Source organism: Brienomyrus brachyistius, chromosome 11 (assembly GCF_023856365.1).
Source record: "Brienomyrus brachyistius isolate T26 chromosome 11, BBRACH_0.4, whole genome shotgun sequence".
Classification (NCBI taxonomy): Eukaryota; Metazoa; Chordata; class Actinopteri; order Osteoglossiformes; family Mormyridae; genus Brienomyrus; species Brienomyrus brachyistius.
Window position 1 is genome coordinate 6,890,502 of NC_064543.1, and position 25,862 is coordinate 6,916,363.

General features: G+C 49.1%; 2 protein-coding genes across 3 annotated transcripts in view; one reads left to right on the forward strand and one right to left on the reverse strand.

Moving 5' to 3' along the window:
• Nucleotides 1-25,862, forward strand: part of LOC125751747 (homer protein homolog 2-like) — a 426,913-nt gene that overhangs the window by 131,486 nt on the left and 269,565 nt on the right. The window lies entirely within an intron of this gene.
• The window catches only part of efl1 (elongation factor like GTPase 1), a 53,410-nt gene continuing 32,773 nt past the window's right edge, over nucleotides 5,226-25,862 (reverse strand). The window contains exons 17-21 of the mRNA XM_049030987.1: nucleotides 25,135-25,282; nucleotides 20,388-20,903; nucleotides 19,617-20,068; nucleotides 17,780-17,964; nucleotides 5,226-5,953 (exon numbers count right to left, since the gene is read on the reverse strand). Of these exons, the coding sequence (XP_048886944.1) occupies nucleotides 5,765-5,953; nucleotides 17,780-17,964; nucleotides 19,617-20,068; nucleotides 20,388-20,903; nucleotides 25,135-25,282 (1,490 nt within the window). The 3' untranslated portion in view covers nucleotides 5,226-5,764. The remainder of the gene's footprint in view (nucleotides 5,954-17,779; nucleotides 17,965-19,616; nucleotides 20,069-20,387; nucleotides 20,904-25,134; nucleotides 25,283-25,862) is intronic.

The following is a 25,862-nucleotide window of genomic DNA, read 5'->3' on the forward strand; positions in this document are numbered from 1 at the left end:
GTTAAATATCTATACATGCAATTATTAAGCACAAAAGTCAATAGCATTCCTACAACCTTAGACCCAGGACTCAGGGCTGCAGCCTTACTGTGGGAGCAAGCAAGCGCGCCCCCCCGATGCCTTTGCTCTTACAACCAGGACCATTACGAAGTGCAGGGCGACGGATGTCAGAAAGCACCCCCCACCCTCCCCACCCGGGAGACCGCAGACCCGCAGCAGGATGACATCATCTCACCATCCCCCTGTCCTTCAGGAGTCCAGGCCAGGAAGGTTACCCATGCAGGGGGTGTTTGAAGATGTTTAATATGAATAAAAAAATAAGAAGTTTAAAAGCACATTCAAAAGGCCTGACAACCTTGCAGCTGAAGCCAGTCTAAAAATACCTCAGACCGTTTTGTAAATGCACATCCATCCTTCCTATGGTCCCTACAAGCCCAGCAGCCAAAGTCAACTCGCTGGCAGCCCTTATTACTATCTACCTTTCGTCAATGTCCCAGCCTCCTGGACAGGACACGGCGGCGGTCGCCATGGGACATTCCGGAAGCGTGGAGGGGCCGTGAAGCTGACGCTGGCGCCCTAATATCCCAGCCCCGTTTCACTTCATGACGCCAGCTTATAAATAGAAAACAATACCAGTTTAAGCCATTAAAAGAAACCTTTATGGGTTCTTTGCGGTTAACCACTGGCATAATGCTTTTGTGGGCCATAAGATCATGTTGTTTTTTTGGGATGAAGCTTCACAACATTTAAACCACCATCCCAGCTCAAAGACACAGTAAAAGACATTTACAAGAGTCACACACTTTGTTAGATCATGTTTTCAAAACTGATAACCCAGAGTTACTTAATTATTTACTTAGTGGTGTCTTTTACTGAACTCATGCATCCAGTTAAATGCTTCGTAAAGCATCGTTTTCTTTTTTAGGACATGTAAACGCTTCAAAAGTACAACAGGCTGCTTCCTTCCCAACAACCAAACCTATAATTCTTTAGTTGCAAAGCTGAAGTCGCTCACCGCTGCCCTCTTTGCTGGTAGGTTAATACAGCTTGAAAAAAAAGAAAACGAGCAGAATGTGCCCAACGCTTGTGGCCTTTTCATGCACTCGACCCACAGGGTGTTTTCAGAGGCCCGTATGAGAGTCTGACGGACAGCAGCCGTTAGCCGAGACGCTTGTGAGGAAGACAGAGAGCAGCGCCGGCAGATGAAATGAAAGGTTGCTTGAGCGCAGGCAGCGCTGATGACAGAGCGCGGCTCGCAGCTTCAGATGAGCCGAGTCACCCCAGGAATGTTCAGCAGTTCATCAAGGGAGAGTGTGATGTCACCCGATCCTCTATTCCGAAAAGGACGGGAAAACCTCTGCACTCCATCGCTGCATCCTTTAAGCGGAATCACATACAGCCACGAAGGCGTTCTGATCTCGGGTGCGGTCTAGAAGTCCGGACCGGGTCACGGCAGACGGCTGGGGTGGGGGGGGGGGGGGGGGGGGGCATTATTCACTGTCCTCCCGGTGGCGAAGGGCCAATCAAAAGGGAGTGTGACAGTTTCCGATGGGACGGCGACTGCCTCAGGCTGGCATGGGGCCCCCCAACAGGGGCTAATGAGCATCATGTCTTCATTAGAGTGTGGACACTCCCCCCCACCCACCCATAGTCATGAATTTTACCATGATATTGAGGAGTCATAATGAATTTCAGGTGCTACAATATGAACAGCACAGTGGGTAACATTGGCAACTTACACCTCCAGGGTCTGTTGTGTGTTTGCGCAGTTGGGACACTCGCCCTGCATGTGAGAGTTTATCCTGCATGATCCAGGCTTCTCCCACAATCCAAAGACATGCAGATGTGTGAACAGGGGTCCCTGAATTGCTCACAGTGTGTGAATGTATGCGCACACATGAACTCCAGTGCGGAGACTGAGCAGCAGAAGCAGGGCACCTCCTGTCTGCCATGGCTGGTGAAACAGGAAGCTATGTCTTGCTCCTGTTTTCACACTTCACATTGAGTCTGGGAGCAGCGCCCACACAGTCACTGACGAGAGAGGCGTGGGGGTCACTCCAGCATGGCCCCGTGTACATGCCCTCCCATTCCCCAATGCTGAAGGAACATGTCGTCAGAGGTGCTGTCAGGTTGTAGCGGCAGCTGAATGACACAGGACAACACGACAGCGAGAGGCCATCGAGGCAGCTGACATGCGGCTCAGACGAGCGGCTCTGAGTGAAGGCACCCCCGCACTATGAACGAGAAATGTGAGCCAGGATGGGGGGAGGGAGAGGGGAAGAGAGAGAAAGAGAGAGAAGCAGGCAGAAAGGGGGTGAATAGACAAAGGGAGCAGGGAGAGTGGAGAAACAGACAAAGGGTGAGAGAGACAGACAACAGAAGAGACAGGAGAGAATGACAGGCAGAGAAAGAGAGAAAGAATGACAGAGAGAGAAAACAGACTGAAATGAAGAGAGAGAGAGAGAGAGGAAAGACTGGCAGAGAGAGGGAGAGACCGAAAGGGAGAGAGAGAGAGGGAGGAGAGAATGACAGACGGAGAGAGAAAATGACAGAGAGTAGAGAATGACAGAGGCAGAGAGAGGAGGGAGAGAGAAACAGCGGGAGAAACGCAAGCAGAGAGAGAGAGAGAGAGAGAGAGAGAGAGAGAGAGAGAGAGAGAGAGAGATATAGCATTTTACATTATGAGGGGACTTCAAAAAACCTCATTACAATGTGCTTTGCTCTCTGTTAGCTGGGAGCCTCTCAACTGAACAGGGATGCTATCTAGCAGAAAAGAGAGGACAACGGTGCAGCCATCCCAGCAAAACTAACTACCTGACTGGGTCAGAACGAGCGAGGGAAGCAGACCGATGGCCGGCCAGCCCTGGAGGGGTGCTCACCTGGGTGCATCAGCAAGAAGTACCTTTAATGGACAGAGTAGTGACGGTCTCCTGGGACTTTGACCTGTCCTGTTAGGCTACGCCTGAGTTGTTTAGGCCAGACCCAGGAAATCATATGGCAGCAAAAAATGCTGATGGATCTTGAGCCCTTGATTTTAACACTCAGAACCAAAACAACAGACCGCGGTTTCCTCCCTCCTCAAACTCACGGTCTCCACAGGCCGGAGCCTCAAGGGTGAGGAGAAGGTGTCACCCAGGCTTATTGGGAGCCTGGCAGGACCGTTCACCGCAGCCCAAACCGGCTCAGAGGGAACCAGAACCAAGCTTGAGGGCTATGTGAAAGCGGACCACCGGAGGATGGGGGGGGGGACACAAGGAGCTGGAGAGTGAGAGAGCAGAAACACAAGCTGAGGTTGAGCTGAGGTGAAGGTCAGAGGTGAATCCCCCCCCCCATTTTGGGGAGGGGGTGACTGAAAGTAACAGACAAGGAAAAAAAATCTTTTGTGGCGAGAAGCACGGCATCTGCTGCAACAATGATCGCCTGCAGGCGCAGGGAAAACCGCAACTGCTTCAGCCTGTGGCCCCCTTCCTACACCAATAGGGGCTGGAACAGAAGAGGGGGTTGATGAGGTAATACCAGGGCTCGTGTTCTCAAAGGAAGAACTCGAGCTACAGCAATTAACCATAACGCCCAATCCTTCCTCTCCGCAGCTAAAGCGGGGCCCGTTCACCAGCTAAAGCTACATGCTGTTCAAGATCAAAATATATATATTAGGGGCCGAGTGACCTCACTGAGGCTGAGGTCTGGTAGTGCACTATGGGAAATTACCCGGGTTCATCTGACAGCTCATCTGAACTCGAGGCAAGAAGCTTCCAGAAACATCTTGATACCTTTCCAACAGGAAAGAATTGAGGTGGAAAAATTCAGTGACGATAAATTGTAAAAATTCACCAGGGGCCCGAAGATTAACTCCTTCTCAGCCTGCCTGACTCATGGCTCTATATTTCACAGTCCGAAAATACTATGCAGAGAGATTAGGTATTTGTTAGTCATGATTTGTCAATGCCTCCAACTGGGAAAGCGTGGAACAAGCTATTCAGCCAGGGTGCAATTTCTGGAAGAGAGAAGTGCAGCCTGGGATGAATTGCAAAGGCAGGTCAGTGTAGGACGGCTCGGATACACCTACAGCATCATGCCACAACAGGGTAGAACTTACGCTTACAGGGCCAACGAAGAGCAACTGAAAAATCAACCTTCATGATAAGGACGCCCATTTTACACACTGCATGTATGTTGGGGGGGGGGAGTTCAAAGGATTGGGGGGCCCTCTTTCGAAGGAACAGCCTACGTCAAAGGAGACCGTGACTGGCGACATAGCAGGCAACTGGTTACCGTTAGGTTGAAGGCAGTGAATCCGTCGTCTATAATCGGATCGTCAGATACACACCTGTGAATTATGAAAGCCGAGGAAAGCACGTCAGCGCTGTTTCGAGTAGAGGAGTGTAGGTGTGTGTGCGTGTGTGATCACGACGTAGCCACCTGGAGCTCAGTAAGGAAGCTTCCACACTGGATTCGTCTTCTCAGCACCGGAGGAGGTACCTTCGCACCTTCACAATTGTAGAGTCAACTTGAATCCCTGCTCCTGAAAACGATCCCGGCCCCCCCAGCCCCCTCCAGCACAGCCATACACCTGGTCGAACAATCGGTGCTCTTCAGCCTGTGATCAATCATCCACACTCCCCACCACGAAGGCCGCACCACCCTCCCCTCTGGGTTTCACGTTACCCCTCTCAGGGGTTACATTGGGGCTCCTCATTCCGTTTTCCTTCGGGGGGAGGGGGAGGCGTGTGAATCCAAAACCGAATGGGTACAGCTTAAGCCTAACCGTACCCATACTGTCAGGATAACCATTAACCCAGTAAGAGTGCTGTATGTGCATCGCCATAAATGTGACCAGAACTGTGTGGTTACACCCACTGGATGGTTTATCCACCACATCTCACCGTACTGGCAGCTTCTGCTGCTACTCACACCTGCTGCCTTACAAAAGGAAACCCGGTTCCCAATCATGAGATCACTGCCCAGTACATTATAGTGGTTCTGTTCCCAGCCTCGCCCACTATGGACTGGAATGCCAAGGGCGACGATCCAGGGGGGCTATCCTTGAATTTAATGCTGAATTATGGGCCAGAAAACATCTAAAAAGGGATCAGCCAATACTAATCGAACACAGGTGCCTCACCATACCGTCACACAGATATACAGGCGCCAACTTAGAAAATTCTGCTCTGTGAGCAATGTGACATTTATTTCCAGCTTAAATAAGATTCCTTCGCTGCTTCAAGGGGGTTCTCATAGCAATTTTTATTTAAATCGTTTTGTTTGCCAGAGAAAACAAAACTCTTAGTCATAAAACTTCGCATCATTCGCCTGTTTTACTTCAGTGGGAAAATTAAATACATCTACAATTACACAGGCAATGAATCTGGACCAGTGGAAGAACTAAAATCAAACTATGCTCCCAGCAATAGCTCCGGCTCCTCTCAAAGATAGAGCCGTAACTCAATGCTCTGCTGAAAACGCTAGAGGGCAAAGTTGAGGGATCAAAGCCGCCTTTGACCATCCAGGAAGGTCCTTCAGCTCTGAGACTGGCCTCAGAACATGTGTTGGTCCAGCCTGGTATCAGCTAGTTAAAGCACTGAGAGGTAGAATGTGATCTCAGTCTCACGTGTACTGCAACCAACCAGCACTCAACACAAATAACCAGTACAGCAAACCAGGGAGACCACTTCTGCACCTTTTCTGAAGCATAAAAGAGCAGCAATGTCGCGTCTGGCTTGTGGGCCTACGCATGAGGTGTTCCCCTCGGCCCCGCGCTGGGACCTCATTTGTTCTTGCCGAGAGTCCGCTGCTTCTCAGCATGCTCCACGATCTTCTCCTCCACGTAGAGTCCTTTGCGTCGCCGCACACCATTCATGTACTTGAGCGCCTGGTTGGCTGAATCCGCCTTCTCGCCGAAGTGGAGGTACTCCTCTTCTGTGGTGGGTACCCAGAAGGGGTCACTGGGGATCACCTGGGGGGGGGGGGGAGCAAACACACAAGTTAGCATGACAGAGTCTGCTCTTGGATACCTAGCTGCGTCCAAATTTGAGGGTTGAATCCTTCGAAGGATGTGGTCACCAACTGTTCCCACCCTTATCCATGAGTCACAAAGCGCTGCTCCTATCATCTAGCCGGGACACACCCACTTTACTTCTGTGCACTGAATCTTGGGATGTATTGGGCTGCGAAGGATCCAGTGTTTGGATCATTCACGATCATTTGGCCAAAAGAAGGACGCATTTCTAGTCTGCATTTGAAGGAACCTTCCAAATGAGACAGCCTTCTCATACCTCTGTGACATATTCGGTCTTCGAATGGAGCCTGAGGAGGACGCAGCCACTGAATTCGGACACAGTCAGGCAGGCTAAAGACAGGTAGTCATGTGACTTTTGCACCAAAGCTTCCAATGGCTTCGCTGGCAGGGTGACGGCTGGGCAGGTCTGCCGGCTGCCTTGTTAAACTCACCTCCTGGCAGGTGACGGAATGCACAGGTTTCCCACCCCCAGCTTCCCCACTTAATTAGCTAAGAAGTGACATATGGGCCATTTCCCCGCAAATCAGAGCTCCGAAAAGACGACGCAGAATCTCCTGAACGAGGGCCAAAATAACTGCATCCCTCCAGGTTACCGGATCTTAAAAGAAACATCATGACTCCCAGTGATGAATGAATAAATCAGTGAATGAGTGAATAAATGAATGAAAAATTAAGCACATGGCAGAAACAAACAGACTTTCATGCCAATAAGACGGCGGGACGGGCAGCTCTGCAGGTGCTGTGGGCTTTGGGGGAGGGGCTCCCACTCACATGTGACTAGTGAGACAGGGCACGGGGCGACACCAGCGAGGAAGTGGGACTGGGAGAGACGGACGGCGATGAGCTCACCAACAGGTCCTTTGTGCCATTCTGTTTACATTACCAACAATGGCAAAGTTACGCTCAGGTCTTCCGAGCGCCGGTGGCCCCCCCCATCTCCGAGCCCCTGGCAGTCTGGCACAGAAAGCTCATTATCTATAGAGCTCTGACATGATGTTCCAGTGAACAGGCGTTCGGGGGTGGGGAGGGAAGCAGTGCCGTGCCACAGCGAGCAGAGCATTAGCAGTATGACTTCGCAGTTGGGCACTGGGGTGGCGGGGGGGGGGGGGGGGGGCAATGACAGTATGAGAACAGCCCCCCCCACCCCACCCGCACCTGGCCCCCAGGCTGAGAGTGAAAAGCTGGCTAATTTCCCCCGGACAGATGGCGGGGAGAACAACGGGGAGATTAGGGCAGCATACAAAACTCCTTCAGAGGCTCGGTCCGACAATCGAACCCGGGCCACTGCTGGGGAGGGGGCGGCATCCAGCCCGGCACCTGCTGCTCTTTCAGGACGCTCAGGCCCAAAATGCAACAGGACTGGATACACAGTCTTTTTTTTTTTTTTTTTTGGCTGGGGCCCCCTCACACGTCTGCCTTTCATTAACCCCTCTGCCCCCTTTACTGGTGGCTTGAGTTACCTTATTTTCAACTGACTTTTTTATACCATCTGTGTGTGAAGTATGTCCCAGACGCTTGTTAGAAAAAAAAAGGATTTTTTTTAATACAAAATAATCCACCAGCGATGTATTTATGGAATATGCCCCCAAACAGAGATATCCACACACACACACACACACACACGGATTCTTCTTACAGGAAATGAAATCAAATGGTAAAAATTCTGCTCCTTTAGTAACTGAACACAAATGGAATTAATTAAAGCTACTACTAGCAGAAGAGCTCACCGGCATTAAATACCTCAGACGGCCCTCGTGTGCGATTCACTAAATAAGAGCTGCGGCCGCCTCTCCTCGTACCGATGGGCGTGACACGGGGAACCAAGCAGGCAGGCTTCTTTCCGTTCCCGGTTATGAGCAGCGGTCGGGGCCTGCAGGGTTAACGCGCAGTGACACTCGCCACGGGGAGCTCCCTTCCAGCGACCTGACACAGCCCCCCCCACGCTCAGAGTGCTGCCCTCCCGCCCATTATGGCTGCCTCCGCTTGCCTCACGCAATCACACATCACGCCGACCTGCAGTGGCAAGCACCCTTTCTTAAAGAGCAGGCCCAATTAGAGGGCTCCGCCAAGTCAGTGACCGTGGCGGACCTGTCACTGCGCCCCCCGCCCCCCCCCCAACCCTGGCCCGCCCCCCTCCCCCACGCACACGTGCATCTAACTGAAGCTTCCCAAATATCTGTTTTAAAGCTACTGTTACTGGAACCTTCCAGGTCCTTGAAGGAGAGCAGCCATTGCGCCGCGCTGCGACTTCGGACGAGCAGCTAGCAGAGCACGACCCCATTCAGACTCCTCTGCTACGTCTGACCCCCCGTTAATAAAAACACAACAATGGCAAAATCGCTCCACTTGAGAACCCCTCCTCTGGGCTGCAGGAGATGGAGGAGAGGCACTCACTTAAGGGCAAGGGGGGAAACACTCTGTCCCCAATTTATCCTCCATGTGCCTATAATGTTTTTCATTTCTACATGTCAGCCCTTTTGTTAGCTGGCAGAACGTTCCAGAAGCTTCGCGCCCCAGAGCCAACCGACTCGAATTGATACTTCAACACGAGTCCAGATGTTCCTGCAGATGTTTAAATATCCCAAGCACTAAAGAGAGGGGTGAACTGTCATGGAAATAGAAGACGGCAGCTTGAAAAAAACTTAACCTCAAAAACACACACACACAAAACACAAACCCGCACCCCCCCCCTCCAAGCAGCACAGTTAAAAAAAAGGAGGGGGGGAAGTTAAAAAAGGATGAGAAATCATAAAGTGCTCTGTCTAGATTAGAATTTGTTTAACTTGTGCCTTATAAAACACTAATGCAGTATTGGTTTCAAAAGATGTTTGTACGTGATTGTTAAAGTACAGACAGGACAGACGTTCAGGGAATCCAGGGCCATGCTGTCATCACGCAAGGCTCAAGAAATTCTTTTACCCTTTAACTAAGGAAACATAGTAATAAAAAACACAAGGATGGACAGCATCTCCGTCCGAGATCTGCTTCCCGAAAAATCTCTGAAGTACCTGAAGAGAGCAATGCAGCGATGTAGCTCTCCGCCTCTCTGAAACCCCAAAGCTTGACAAGAGGGAAGAAAAATGTAGTATCTGAAGAGCTGATGGTAGCATTTATGTATAGTGAGGGGCGGGGGGCGGAGAGGTGGTTAACAGGCTTTTCTTTTCTTAAGCGGAGACACAGAGGTCTTAACTTTCTGAGTGAAATAGGGGTCCTTTTCTCCAGAATACAAAGGCCACATTTAGGCGATTCCAAAAACCATGGAGCAGTAAAACCCTGTGTAAGGTTTGAATTAAACATTAAATTTAATTAGCTGCTCTTAGCAGAGCAAACATGTCCTAGACGTAGTTCCATTAGAGTGAGGTGTGTGACCCCCTGGGCTGTGAGGGGACTGTCCCTGGACCCGCAGACTGACGCGGAGGGGACTGTCCCTGGACCCGCAGACTGACGCGGAGGGGACTGTCCCTGGACCCGCAGACTGACGTGGAGGGGACTGTCCCTGGACCCGCAGACTGACGCAGAGGGGACTGTCCCTGGACCCGCAGACTGACGCAGAGGAGACTGTCCCTGGACCCGCAGACTGACGCAGAGGGGACTGTCCCTGGACCCGCAGACTGACGCAGAGGGGACTGTCCCTGGACCCGCTGACTGACGTAGAGGGGACTGTCCCTGGACCCGCTGACTGACACGGAGGGGACTGTCCCTGGACCCGCAGACTGACGTAGAGGGGACTGTCCCTGGACCCGCTGACTGACACGGAGGGGACTGTCCCTGGACCCGCTGACTGACACGGAGGGGACTGTCCCTGGACCCGCTGACTGACACGGAGGGGACTGTCCCTGGACCCGCTGACTGACGCAAAGGGGACTGTCCCTGGACCCACAGACTGACGCGGAGGGGACTGTCCCTGGACCCGCTGACTGACGCGGAGGGGACTGTCCCTGGACCCGCAGACTGACGCAGAGGGGACTGTCCCTGGACCCGCAGACTGACGCAGAGGGGACTGTCCCTGGACCCGCAGACTGACGCAGAGGGGACTGTCCCTGGACCCACAGACTGACGTAGAGGGGACTGTCCCTGGACCCGCTGACTGACACGGAGGGGACTGTCCCTGGACCCGCAGACTGACGTAGAGGGGACTGTCCCTGGACCCGCTGACTGACACGGAGGGGACTGTCCCTGGACCCGCTGACTGACACGGAGGGGACTGTCCCTGGACCCGCTGACTGACACGGAGGGGACTGTCCCTGGACCCGCTGACTGACGCAAAGGGGACTGTCCCTGGACCCACAGACTGACGCGGAGGGGACTGTCCCTGGACCCGCTGACTGACGCGGAGGGGACTGTCCCTGGACCCGCAGACTGACGCAGAGGGGACTGTCCCTGGACCCGCAGACTGACGCAGAGGGGACTGTCCCTGGACCCGCAGACTGACGCAGAGGGGACTGTCCCTGGACCCGCTGACTGACGCAGAGGGAACTGTCCCTGGACCCACAGACTGACGCAGAGGGGACTGTCCCTGGACCCGCTGACTGACGCAGAGGGGACTGTCCCTGGACCCGCAGACTGACGCAGAGGGGACTGTCCCTGGACCCGCAGACTGACGCAGAGGGGACTGTCCCTGGACCCGCTGACTGACGCAGAGGGAACTGTCCCTGGACCCGCTGACTGACGCGGAGGGGACTGTCCCTGGACCCGCAGACTGACGCAGAGGGGACTGTCCCTGGACCCGCAGACTGACGCAGAGGGGACTGTCCCTGGACCCGCAGACTGACGCAGAGGGGACTGTCCCTGGACCCGCTGACTGACGCAGAGGGAACTGTCCCTGGACCCACAGACTGACGCAGAGGGGACTGTCCCTGGACCCGCTGACTGACGCGGAGGGGACTGTCCCTGGACCCGCAGACTGACGCAGAGGGGACTGTCCTTGGACACACAGACTGACACGGAGAGGACCCCTATAGTGTCACACAGAAATCTTGTTTACTAGCACAAGCACAGAGGTGTGACTTTAACAACATACCTGTGAAGTTATCAGGGACCGGGTCCAGGGACTGACACAGAGAGTCTTGCCATTAACAACATAACATTAAATGTAAAAGATTATTTTAAAAATGAGTCTCTTAAGAGATCCTTATTTTAAACCATAATCAGAAGGCACAGCACTGATACATGCATATCACCATCTACCATTAGGTATGCAATGTAAAAACAGATTAAATTATAAAATTACATAAAATCCAGTGCAAATTATTAACTGCAGTCTGACGAGATGTTTAAAGATATTTGGGTAACTATTACTTTTGACGTGTTAAATCAGAAAATATTGAAACCTCTCAGGAATGCCTGCAAGACCTAAAAACCACTAAAATTGATGACATTAAATCCTAGGGAGAAGACAGTGCCAAGCAGCATGGTCACATGACCAGGCAGTACTGACACATGACCAGGCAGTACTGACACATGACCAGGCAGTACTGACACATGACCCCTCCTGATGAATGCAGCATGCCATCATAGCTAACAAATTACACTCTGAAAATACACGTGACAGGACAACACGTTGGCCAGACTAAACGCAACGTAAACCAGAAACGTGGACAACCCAGAACAACACGCCGGTGGCTCGGTGACCTCATTCAGGAACTATTCCCACAGAGCATTAACTACCGTCTTATTACAACTGTGTTCTGCTCACAGTTGCTACTTTTAACCAGACAACTGGAGGTATATAACACATTTTAATTATTTTATTTTATAATAACCAAATGGTGCAAGTTAAACACCAGGTCTGCACTACCAGATGGGTATATAAATAGTTGGTAGTTATTGCTAATTAATTAATAATAGTTAACTGGCAACAAATGCGGTGGTGGAAAAAGTACTCAACTGTCATACTTAGTACATTTACCACACCGATAATGTTATTTAAGTAAAAGTCATCCAATACACATCTGAAGTAAAGGTAAAAAAAATACCTGGTTTTAATAAATCTTAAGTAAAAAGTACTATACCTAAAGTACCTTGGAACACAAACTTAATTCGTTCTAGAAGGCTGGCCAAGTTGGGATTTAGTCGAGGTCCAACTCGAATTTTCCCATAAGAAATAATGTAAATGAATTTTATCAGTTCCAGACCCTCAAATGATTGCTTGTTTAAACATATCTACCTACCTACCTGATGATAAAAAGCATTAACAGTCAATATGACAGTAATACACACACGAAAAAGCACGCATACCAAGGCAATAACCATGAAATAAATGACAATCCCACACTCCGAAGCGAGAAGAGACACATGCGCACCACCTTCAAGTCTCACTATAATTTCCTTTTTAAGTTCTATAATTTCTCTCACTACTTTCCTCTTTGGTTTGCTGCTATCGCCGCCACGATTACTGTATCACTAAATGTACTGTAGATAAAGCACAAAAAATTCACACCAAACACAGGAACACGGAGAGGTACCGCCAAAACCGAGAGCAATAGGCATCAGCATCCCAGGAGGTCCGTCTGCCTTTGTTTAAGCCCATCAGAGACATGTCTCGATCTGTATAAGTTTTTGCAGGTCTGTTTTGTTTCGTTGTTTTCCAAGTTTTTGGTCGAGTTGCGGTTGAACGCCTGTTGACCCATACAACTTTGAGTAGGAGTTGTTAAGTTTCAAGATTTCAGTCGAAGTACAAATAAAAACAAAAAATAAAAAATTTGGCGAGTGATTTGCAAGAAGAGCAAATTTTTAAAATAAATTTTAACTTGATAAACGAGCGAGGTCTTGCAATACGAGTATTATGTATACGCTTTGTCTGTCGAGCGTCACGGTATCATAACTGAGCCGATGGTTCTTCTCACTCTCTCTCGCTGTGGGATTGTGGGTAATAATTTCCCACACTCGGTCATACATAGTCGCCGTACCTCAATTGTATAGTCAAAATTTTGTAGAAAAGCACCACCCGAACAAGGGTGTAGCAGTGCGAGCGATGAATCTGTTTAACGACAATGCAATGTCGACATTTTCGCGAAATCGAACAGGAGGCAAAAGCGGTTGTCATTGGATAGGTTCCTTGTTAAAGTCACACAAAAAGAAAAAGATTCCAGTGAGCCAACAGATAGCAGTGATTCTGTTATAGTGAAAGTTGTCCTACAAAATAACCCTCCTCTTCTCCTCTCTCTCATCTTCCACGATACTTTTCAAAAGCAAACTGCAGGTTAATTTGTTTTATGTATTTTTACTTTATATTTTGTATTCATAATTTTTATATTAATATTTCTGGGCTGTGGAACGAATCATCTTCCATTATTATTTCTAATGTGAAAATTCGCTTTGATATACGAGTACTTTGGATTACAAGCACGTTTCCGGAACGAATTATGCTCACAATCTGGGGTTTTACTGTACCGATCTTACAAAAACAACCTACCCTTTTAAATTCACTCATGACAGGGTTGAGTATAGCATTGTAACAAGGGTGTAGATTCAGGTGTGGATGGTATGAACATGTGTTTAGTGGGGAGGGGGATTTCAGAGCAGATTTGGCCTCCAAAAAGGTTCAAACCAAACCTACACCCCTATGTTATAAGTTACAGTGCACCACAGTTAAGAAATCGATTGCTAGAGCAAAGCATTTTTTCTATTTTTTTTGGAAAAACATGAAAATTGACGAGCTTCCTGAAGCATATAAGCTGAATGAGTTTTTTAATCTCTGGAAAATGACAAAACATTAAATAAGAGACGCAACTTTGATATGTTAACTGACTATATCTATTCTAAATGAATATATATATTCATTTATTTAATTGTGTAACGATGGTCATGCAGAATGTATCAGAGTAAAAAGCTGCTATTCGGCTCAGAAATGTAGATAAGCTAGAAGTTGCAACTACCTAAAATATTCAAGTACAAATCCATGAAACCCTAGTTAAGTATAGTAACAAAGTATTTATATTTTGTTATGTTACATCTCTGAACAAATGTAGCCTTAGTTTACATCCCAAATGCTTACATTCGATTGCACTTCAATTGGTCTGGCAGATGGTAGTAATCAGTTAGTACAGGTATATTGGTATTGCTTTCTTTACCTACCCCATTTTGCTCTATATGGCTTACAATCACAGCACACGATCAGCCAACGTGCAGCATCCCTGGACTTGGGGGTTAAGAGCCTTACTCAAGGGTCCAAGAACAGAAGGCTGTTCTGTAGAGGCGGGGGCTCGGACCGGGGACCTTCTGAACACAGGCTGGGAGATTTAGCCCGCTGAGCCACTCAGTGCAGGACAATTAACATGCGACTGATTCGGATTTCATTTTGTAAACAGATGTGTCATTCAGGGCACAGGACACAGAGAAAAGCACATCGCTGTGAAAGTGCTACTCACACATACAAACCACCGGTTCACATAGATGAAAAACTTCCTGACTTGACAGAGGACCTTTTCAGAAACATTTTCCCCTCGTGTGCCTCATAATGCTCACGCTGGACATCAGACCCGGCGACAGACACGTTTATACCAAGCAGAGAGATCGGGGGTGACAGGGTATCGGTGCTAGGGGGCGGAGTCTTGGCAGAGGATGTCTTGGTAACCAGCCACAGCCTAATTCTTGCACCCCCCACCCCCACCCAGGCAAACAGGCCCACAGTAAAGAAAACAAACACAAGCGAAAGGAGGCTTTGAGAGAGCAATAACCTGACTTACAAAACCAAAGAAATAAATGGCAACACCATTCCAATATGCATGAAGAGGGAGTGACACGGGAGCAATTATAGCAGTTAGTAAAAAGACCAAAGACATTCAGTAATTAATGAGCTGGGCCAGGATGCCAGCGACATAACGCACACTGAAGGTACAGCCTCGAATCCCACGAGGGTCATGCTGTCAGACGCAGAGGAGAAGTATTCAACCTGCGCCGCTCCACTAAAACATCCATTTCTATAGAAGTCGGGAGATGACTTGGATCGGCTGTACTAAGTGAGGTGCAGCGGAACGCCAATGATGAAATGAAATCTGGTAGTTTTGGTAAAGGTCTTAAGGGTTGTTTGGTTTCTTAGCACTGCGTTAGATTTTCGGACAATGAGGGTCACAGACCCTGAACGGGCCGGGGAGGTGTCAGCGAGTCCGATCGTTAAAAATTCTCACGGCTTTGCACAGCCGCGTTGCCCCATCGCCAGGACGCTGTCGCCCCAGGTAACACGTGCCAGGCACCAGATGGTGAGATGTCAGCGGGGCATCTGGGCGTGTGCCAGGCAGAGGCATAACACCCCAGCACATGCAACATGGCGTGTCTGAATGCTACCCCCCACAACCCCTTCCCCATTAACAGGCCATCGTCCTCGGGGCAACCCTAGAACCCCATTCATCTGATGGACTCCGCAGGTTGGGGGTCATTGTGGGTCAGCATGCAAACCCGCTGTATGTGTAGTCTGGTTACTCTGCATTAACCTGGCACTTACTCCACGCCCCCACCTTACAGGCTAGGGGCTCACACCCAATCCACCATCAAGAGCACTCTGACGAAGAAAGGAATATAAAAACACCTCGTGTGTGTGTGTGAGCGAGCGAGTATACCTATCCTCATGGGGACACAATGTCCCCATAACGTGATAAATATCCGTATTTGTTCCCTTATGGGGACCAGTTTCCTGATGAGGGGTGTGTGTGTGTGTGTGTGTGTGTGTGTGGTACGCACTCCATGCGTGGGCTTGAGTTGCACCGCGGGGACTCGCTCTCCAAAAGCCTCGCAGCTTCAAAGGCAGCCACTCCCACAAACAGATGCATGCCACTTGAAAACATTTCATCTGCATTTTTTAAACCAAACTAAAAGCATCATTTTTTGTTTACTGTCATTTTTTTTAGCTCGTGTGGGAGTTAAAACAAACACAACACAAACAATATTCCCATTAATTCCATCAAGTCCACGCAGCGTCCACAAAGACAGTCTGTACATCTACATGCACAGCTAAGTCGAGCTACAGTTATAGCTTGACTACACCATTGAATCGGACTGCTGTCCTTGTCCCAGCATACATGTATGGGAGAGGAATCGACTTATTGACCGAAGTATGTCCGACTCCATGGCGATATGGCTCCTTTCAGCTTGTTAGTACTGGGCATTTTCAGTTGACCTATTACGTCACAGACGTGAATAAAAATATATATAATAAAATTAATAATAGTTCATGTGTGGAAAAATGAAGTGACAAAAGCTTTAGTTGGTTGGAGGAACCTCTGTTGTTGTTGCAGTTATAATTATTAGTTGCATTTCCCTATTGTCGGGTGTGTATTCGCCCGTCTCTTATGTGCATCCTGTTTGAGCCTCACGCGTCTTTAGCATCGTGTAAATCACCCATCGTGAACGAACATGCCAGTCCCGCATCTCACCACCCTGTTTTTTTTTTTTACTGGTGTTTGTTGGATGCCAGTTACAGTCCTGTTAAGGACTGCAATTTAAGAGTGTGTTCTCCCCGACAAGCAGGTCTCTTCGTCTTTCGCTATGCTTACGATGCCTCGGTCTGCGTGGCGCGACAATAGCGTAAAAAGAAATATTTTGCATAACGTACTATGACGGAACGGTATTGGAAATTGTTCAAATATTGCAGTGTGATGCTGTAATAAATAGTGGAGCATTTATGAAACAAAAAAGGAGGTCAACATAAATTTCCTCACAAACCCGTCTAGGAGTGTTTTAAACGGCAAGGATGAAAATGATAATGATCGTCTCCGAGAACAGTGGAAGTAAACTTTAAATTGATTTTTAAATATATGCTAGATAATCTTGAAAATGCATAATCATTTAAATTGCCCACAGAGTTTCCTATGACAGAGTAAGAATGTTTTAGCGAGACTCCCTGCATTATAATTTCTGCACTACATTTAAGGTAAGAAAAAGCCTCATCGTAATCTAGCTGAATTGGATGTGGATACCATGTGATGGTGATATTAATATCGCACGTCGTCCAGTCCTCCTACAGCCATTTCTTCAATTCAGTACAAAATACCCGCCTCGCGTTATGTCATTCGGAGCCGGTACCAGTTTTTACACCAGTGGAAAACCACCATCTCTATGTACTTTTGGTACCTTTTTGAAGTACCAAAAGTACAGAACCTGATACGGTGGAAAAGCACCAGAAAGAGAGACAGAGAGAGAGCAGAGCAGCAGGGACCAGAGAGGCAAATCGCACATGACCTTTTCATGATGTAGGTAAAAGCCCACATGGAACCGCCCAGGTCCCAATACCTGAAGGCGTCCCGTTCTCACAGAAACACGGCTTCCCTCACCCTCAGAGAGGCGAAAATGGGAGCCACAGGTTGCTCGTGGGGTCGGCACGTACCTGATCGGCCCCTTTCCCCCAGGCTACGTTACTTTTTATCTGTGTAGCTGGTTAGCGACCTCAGAGTCCTGGACACTGCTACAAAAAAACTATTTTTTTGTTTGAACTACAAAGCAGAACCATTTCCCAAAAGCATCATCACCGGCCAATCAAGTACCACTTCCTTCATGAATATTAATGAGCTACCCCCTATCATCCTACTTTTCAGGAATTTGTGTTTGGCACCCTACTCACAAACACGAACCAGAAGCACAGAAATCCAGCTGTGTTAATGAGAACTTGCAAGAGCTTCTGTTTTGGACAGAAACTGCAAACAGACTGTTGAAATTATGTGGCAGAAATGTGTTAGGGACGTTGGGGGTAAAGTAAGACTGGACTGTTCTGCAGCCCCCCTGCCCGGTTCTGACCTGCTCTGACCCGTTCCAAGCCGCCCTCAAACTCACCTCCCAGTGGCTGAACACCAACTGGGGACTGGCCAGGCCGCTGGTGCGCTTCCTGATCTCATCTGCAAAGCCGAAACTCTCGGCTACTGGCAGCATGGCCTTGATGATGAAGACCTCGGAGCCCTCCTTCATGTCCTCCTGCAGGACGCGGCCCTCCCTCTTGGACAGGACGGCGTAGACACGGCCTGGGGGGTGCAAACAAAAGGACACATGATCAGGAGCACCCCGCAGGAACAGATTCTCGCAAGCCCGATATTCTATGAGACAGGAAGTGTGAGAATATTGCAGGAGACCGTGCTCCCTTTTCATAAAGCTTTTGGTAACTAGTCTGGAACCTCAGGTGACGAAGAGCCTCAACAGCAACAGCAGCGTAAGGGGAAAACTCACTGTCATGCGGGTCAAAGACGCGTCTCAGGCATTTTCTGACAATTAGCACTAGAAACACCTCCTGTCCCACATTTGCCATTTCAGGGATCATAGAATAGCTAAAATCTGCCACTACGTTAAATGTTATAATTGGGAGACAGTGGCAGTATGTGGTCTTTGAAAAGCCACTTTACTGGAAACACTCCCTCAGAAATGTCCCAAAAACCTGCAGAGAGCATTTAAAGCAAAGAGGTAAAATGGGGTCATTGATTCAGACCCCCCCCCCTTACAGGGCGAGGACCTGCATGCCTGCCAGCTTGCAAGGCTGCAGATGCAGCTGCCTCCCCCCCCCCCACCACCCCTATCCTGGAGAACTGCAGGATGACATCACTGCAGCTGAACAAGGTGTCAGAGCTGCTTGCAATTAACCCTCTGGGGTCTAGGGGTAGGGAACACACTTTCACTGACTGGGGCATGATCACACATTTCATTCAATGTCATAAACTTAATTCATGGCAAATAAATTATTTCTTATATATTTGTTTTGGCATTAAACTGATGTTAATCTTAGTGTACTTTGTAAATATGTCAGATTTATGTGAAGTTTGTAATTTTACATCAAAGTACAGACATTGCAAAATGCAGTTCGGGACACCTGCAGAAACATTAGAAAAGTACATAGTAAACAATGGGGGAAGTTTGTTTTGATCCCAGATATCTGATCACCAAAGTCTTGGCTACATGAAGATGACTAAATGGTGTAGTTGCAACATTCAGTTTTATGCTGCTTATGGGGATGTATCTGGATCGCATTTCACTGTTGCGTTGCTCATCTAATTAAAATACGAATGCGATTTGAATACGCGGAAATGCGAATAGCGATCTTCAGGTGAGGGCGGCGCTACACCCCCCCGATGCAGGTAAAACAAAGGTGAGTGACATGGTTTACTTTTTTGCCGATTGAACCTAATTTTAAAAACTTTAATACTTCCAAAAATGGACGTTTTGGAAAAAAAAGACAGATTGCGGATTTAGTCAGTGTTTTTTTCATGTTTCTACAATATGATTTCAGCGAGTGATGAACTGAAATACACGAGAAAGATACGCAGCATCACCGACGATGCCGTCGACCCCAGAGGGTTAAGGGCTGCCAGAGCCTTCCTGTATATGCTACTAAGGACAGGGAAGGGGGTGACCATCCATCCATCCATCCATCCATCCATCCATCCATCAGTTCAACCCCACTGATCCAGAACAGAGCGATAGGGGGTGAAATGGGATGCCACACTCACACTCTATGGCCAGGTGAGACGTGCCACTTCACTTGCATGTCTTTGCACTGTGGGAGGGAATCCCATACAACACGGGGACGGGAGGGAATCCCATACAACACGGGGACGGGAGACTCCCCAAGCGCACATTCCCTCCGATGGGACGGCGCCCCTTTGTTATTCTGTATATATTGTCTTACCCAACACCTCGGCAGTAGCCATGATCTCGCAGGTGTACATGGCGGCCAGGAGCCTCTGTGGCTTTGACTGGAAGGCGAAGCGACAGGCCTCCTTCATGGCCGCGATTAGCTGTCCGGAGAAGGGCCCATAGCAGTCGGAGAGCGCCACATCGTTCCTGCGTCTGGCCTGGCCCCTGCTAGCCGCCGCATCCCCCGACTCTGGGGCGTCCTCTTCAGCCTTCCCCTGAGCTCCACCCGTTTCTGCAGCCCCACCCTCCACTGAAGCCCCGCCTCCTTCCATAGAGTCCTGTCTGGGGAACTTCATGTCCCAGCTCTCTACTGAGAAGCACACGCCCATGAGAGGCTCCTCGCACATGGGCCCTGCCAGGGTGGCCAGCTGGAAGCCGCTGACGATGCTGTTGTCAAAGTCCCTGTAGCCACTGGTGCCACCCCCTCCATTGTGCCCGCCCACACTGCTGTCCCCACCCCCTTTGCTGTCCCCACCCCCTTTGCTGTCCCCGCCTCCTTTGTTGTCCCCACCCCCCTTGTTGTCCCCGCCCCCCCTTGTTGTCCCCGCCCCCCTTGTTGTCCCCACCCCCCTTGTTGTCCCCGCCCCCTTTGTTGTCCCCACCCCCTTTGTTGTCCCCACCCCCTCTGCTGTCCCTGTCCCTGCCATTGTCCCCACCCCCCACACAGTCCCCGCCCCCTCCACAGTGTCCACCCCTTCCACTGTCTTGACCCCTTCTGCTGTCCCCTCCTTCTTCATTGTCCCCGCCCCCTCTCTCCAGGCACTGCCACACAGATGGCCGTCGGTACCCGTCCAGGCTGTTGAGCAGAATGTTGGGTCCGTTGCGCCGTGGTCCAAACGCCCAGATGCGGTCCACGGCGTTCCTCCACTTGTGACCCTGCATGTGTGACTCCAGCTTCTGCTTGAGGTCCCGGATGGCCTCCAGCGTCTTGCCGCTGATCGCCAAGGTCCGGCCCTCTTTGGCCGACATGTTGAAGAGCTCCATGGTGCGGATGAGCTCGCTGCTGCCCTCCAGCAGCCAGGTCACCTCCTCAGGGAGCGGCACGGCCCGCACTCCCACCGCTGCTAGCTTGTTGGCGGTAGTGAGCGTGACGAGGCCCGTGGGATCCACCTGCACTGTCTCCGGGAGCCTCGGCTGCTCGTCCTTGACCTGGCGAACGATGGCGACCTTCTGCTGCTTCCCGAGCTCCTCGTTGACCATGTCTACCTTCGGAGGGCGAATGATCGTTTCTCTGAATGGAATGATGGGCTTGGAAGCACTGATCTCTATTTTGGCGAACCTAAAATAGACGCCGCCCCCCCCCCCCCCAAAAAAAACAATCAGCGTTAAATCAGCATAGACACAAATGGACGCTTAAAGCATTTCTGAATTAGAAGCTCTTAGAAAAATAAGTGTTTCATCATTATATTAAATGGCTTATTAAATCATGTAGAAGCTCATTCAGACTTGTTCTTACCCCCCCCGCCTAACCTCTATCCTGATACAAAAATAGGATGTACAGGCAGAAAGACTGTTAATGCAAGTGGAAGCAGTTTCTCTCTAAAAGGATCAGAAAGACAAGTGAATGAACAACAGCAACAACCGAAGACGGCAGAAGAGTAAAACCCGTCGCTTCACGTAGCTACTCGTACACACAGACTGCACGATGTCTCGCAAATATGGCAATACAGGTGTGGCTTTCACTTTCAGATAACAAGAACAAGGAGGATTCTAACTGGCTTGGAACCAGACAGGCGGAAAACCGATAAAAACAATTAAAAAGCAGTAAATCCATCTCAGGATGTTTACAAGTCAAACACTGTGCTTTCTGAATGATCGAGAGATCATCTAAAGGCAATTTTATAGACGCCACTAAGGGACAGGCAAGACAAACAGGATGGGTTCCTCTTTAAATTATTACTACTATCATTATTATTATTAGTGAACAAACAGTCTGAAGTTGAACGAAAATCACCCATCAGCCTTCTGTCCCACACGAGGCCACTTCACAGGCGCAGCTGACTATTTCGTAAGCAGGACACGGCAGAGGGCATTAACAGGCAGACGTAGATCTGTACACGTAACACTTGTGCTCCTACAAACGCGGCTGTTTGTCTGGCAGAGCTGAACATCCGTGACAGCGGGACGAATGAGAACAAGACAGTGAGTCTGAGCCTTATAGGTATCATGGGAAAGGGCGAGCATATGGCTACCTGTAATCAGGACAGAGGCGCGTCCTGACAGCTGACCCGGGATAGCGGCTGCGATGGAGGCCGCTCTCTGGCTGGCGACTGACCCCCCGCCGGGCCAGACTGCGAGGAGCGACAGGCGAGACGGACCATCAAACGGCACGCAGGCCCCCCCTCGCTCCTCAGGCCGGATGTGCAGCTGAAGTGATATTTTTAACCCCCTGCCCAAGGGCAGAAGGTCAGCTGGTGGCAACGTGCAGACCAGCTCGTTTCATGATTGTCTGTTTAGCCCTGCGGATGAACACGTGGGTCAAGCCTGCCATTGTTTTCTCACAGACCTCTGTTCATCCTGGGGGGTGGGGGGGTCAGTTGACCCACATGTCCTGCTTGCCGTCAGAGACTTTTAACAATATGACGGGAGAAGGGTCAAAGAGAGCCACACTTCCATTTCTGGCCAGCGGGGGACACTCCGGCAGGCATCGCAAGCGGCTTCCAGTTCAGCCCCCACCTCCGGCTCAGCACCCTTTAGCATGAGATTTCCCCCATTTCCATGGGCAATTAATTCCTGTTCCTAAAATCTACCAGTAACATCAGGCGAAGGACTGGGACAAAAAAACAACATGGAAACAATAACCGCAGAAATCCGGAAAACCTTCGGAGACGTGGAAAAGTCGCTCGTAAGAGTGTTTCTGAGTAAAAAGTGCAGATTAGACCTTATTACACTATACTATCCCTTAATAAATGTCCCAGGATATAGCATTAGGGTCAGCCAGAAATACACAGAGACAGACAGACAGACAGACACACACACACACACACACACACACACACACACACACACACACACAGAAACACACACATATACATGGAGACATAGACATGGATAAACACGGACACACACACACACACACACGGACACACACACACAGACACAAACAGAGACAGACACACAAAGACACATATACATACACACACACCGGCACAAACAGACACGCAGACAGACACACAGAGACTGAACTGAGAGGTTCTTCACTCCACACTGCTGGCATCAATTCGGCACCATTAAGCCCCACCTGACCATCTCGACACATCTCACATTTTAATCGGTTTTGCTGCACTAACCAAAGGTTTATTGAGCGGGGACACTAAGTGAGAGATCTCGAAAGCCCCTTTAGTAACTTACAGACTAAGGAATAAGGATTCTAAATCATTTATGAGATTATGAGGAAGCCTCTATCTCCTAATTCTTCAAAAACAGGAGAAGTGCTCTAACCCTTCACTCATGGGTTTGACTCGCCTGCTTTCGTAATTAATCACTTAATGGGTTTATTTCAGTTCTCCTCTGATGGTTTGGGAAAAGGTTCACTGGCCACGATGGCCGCTTGCACATGAGCGGCTCAGAGGGCTGTGTGCAGGCAAGCTGCCAACTTACGTTGCGCCGTTTATCTCAGGCTGCCATCCTGACCCGAGCGTCCCCCCCAAAAAAAGGTTCTGAAATCTTTGCGCCACCATGGGGAAGTAAACAGAGAGACCATCGCAGCTGCATTAGCGCAGCACAGGAGAGATTTAACGATGGCACAAATCAAACGTTCTGACCGACGGTTTCCCTGTCGTAAAGGGCGAAGTCATCGGACCCTCTCTGAGCCATGTGACCTGTTTAATGGTTTCCGCTCGGAGGTCCCTCTTAAAAATGGCCGGGTTGGGTCGCTTGGCTCTGGGAAATGGCATTTACAGTAAGGGAGGATTTACATGCCATTACATCACTCCATCCTCCCAGGCGAGGGCGGGGGGCAGCGCAATGTTACAGACGCTCAGGCACTGTACGTGCGGCATCGATTTACCGTTTTTCTTCCAGAAGCCTGGGTGCTGTCTGCAGATTCCCCCCCCCTCCCGCCTCGCGTATGACACCGGAGGGCGGGGCTCCCTCAGGTTCCCCAGTTCACCACTTAATTCAACCTCCACGGTATCACCGGACAGCCGACGCGGAGCAACCCTAACACTGACCCTAATACTAAGAATAATACTAACACTAAAAACTAACATTAACCCTAATGCTAACCCTAACAATAACACTAACCAAAAAACATAGCCCTTACCCTATAACACTGACCCTACACTAAGACAGGCAATATTACAAAGTAAATTAAAAGTACAATATTTGTGATTTTTACAAATGTAATTCAGATCTATTTACAGGCTTCCAGATTCAACTGGTTTATTTTGCATTTTAATTTTTTAAATAAAAGACAATAACAGCCAGCAGTTATTGTGTCCTTTCAATAATTATCAGTAACACGCTCAAAGTGACCCAATCACAGCTATTTCATTAATATCGCTGACTCGCTTCCCTGCACATCTCTGGACAGCTATCCCATCCCATCCCATCCCATCCCATATATATATATATATATATATATATATATATATATATATATATATATATATATATATATATATATATATATATATATATATATATATATATATGCATGCAGAGTCCAGCATGCCAGGAAATACTCAAAAACATACACATGAAATATCCTGAAATACCCAGCGAAAGCCGGCCGACAATGACATCAGCACGGGCATCCCGGGGCCGTGACCCACCCAGCAGGATGTGTGTCCATCACAAACAAGATAATCTAATTAAAGTCACGCCGTGTCCCTCTGACATTTTACTCCATATATGTGAAATTCAGGCTCTTAGAAGCTGATAGTTTATAAAAGACTCAAAAGCCCTTCAACATTCAATCATTATCACTGTCCTTTATCATTTTTATTTTCCGCCTGAAGATTACACTTCCTCTGAAATCTACAAGCATCGTCGTTAGGGTGTAAATGACACCAGTGTGAAGGGTTTGGGTGGTGGACTTTCAGTGCGGACTTGAAACCGGGGGGCTAGAAGCTGCCATGACGGCGGCCCATCAGCCGGACAGCTTGGGGGGGATTCCAGGACACCGACGAGGTGTCAGACGGCTCCTGGTTCAAGCAGTTCACTCACTCAATTACAGAGGCTAACAAGCATCTCACAGACCCTCATGTGAAAAGGACCCCCCCCTTTTCTGGGCATTTGCTTTCGGTTTGTCACTTTGTGAGTTAAATCTACATTACAGTTAACAAGACAAAGGCTGTGGATTTCTGCTTGGATGTATGACTAAAACTTAATGGACAGATTTAACGTGGCATCAACAAAATATCTGAAATATAGTAGTTAAGAGAGCAAAAATCCTCAAACTGGGACTCTGACAGGGAGTCTGCCTGTCTCCCTCCCTCTAAAAACCCTCAAACTGGGACTCTGACAGGGAGTCTGCCTGTCTCCCTCCATCTGACGCGAATGCTCACCTCTCCCTTAGGTCATCCAGGCAGCGCTGCAGATGCACTTCCCCCGCTGTCACCAGGACGTGCTCCCCCGACTCCTGGATCAGCACCTCGGCACACGGGTCGGCCTGGTTCAGCAGCTTCATGCCCCGCACTAGTTTGGACATCTCACCTGGGGAGGCCCACATGCATGCGTGAACACACACACACACACACACACACACACACACACACACACACACACACACACACACACACACACAGTGCACAAACATACAAGCACACAGATGGAAAAACTTGTTTAAAATACTGACTATTCGAGGTATTGCTATTCTCACCAAAAAGGAAATTACTAAGCACAATCTCTTTTTACAAATCAATATTCAGCAGCTGACGTTAAACCTGCTTTCACGTTTGTCTTCAAACCCATTTTCCCTGCTCCTTCCACATTCAGCCGGCCAGTTCTGACGTGCTTAAGCAATAATAATCAAGCTTATTATTATTATTATTATTATTATTATTAATTATACTTTTAAAACGCAGTCTGAATGCAGCAACATCAAAGGCTGCCATACCACCGCATCAATGCGTCAGCGGATCTCAATCCGACATGCCGACATCGAATTAAAACATTTACTGGCAGTATAGGACAGATTACATTTACATTTAATCTATTTACCAGAAGCTTTCATCCAAACTAACGCATGTTTTTCAGAAAGCAGGGATAGGGTTAGGGTTAGGGTCAGGGTCAG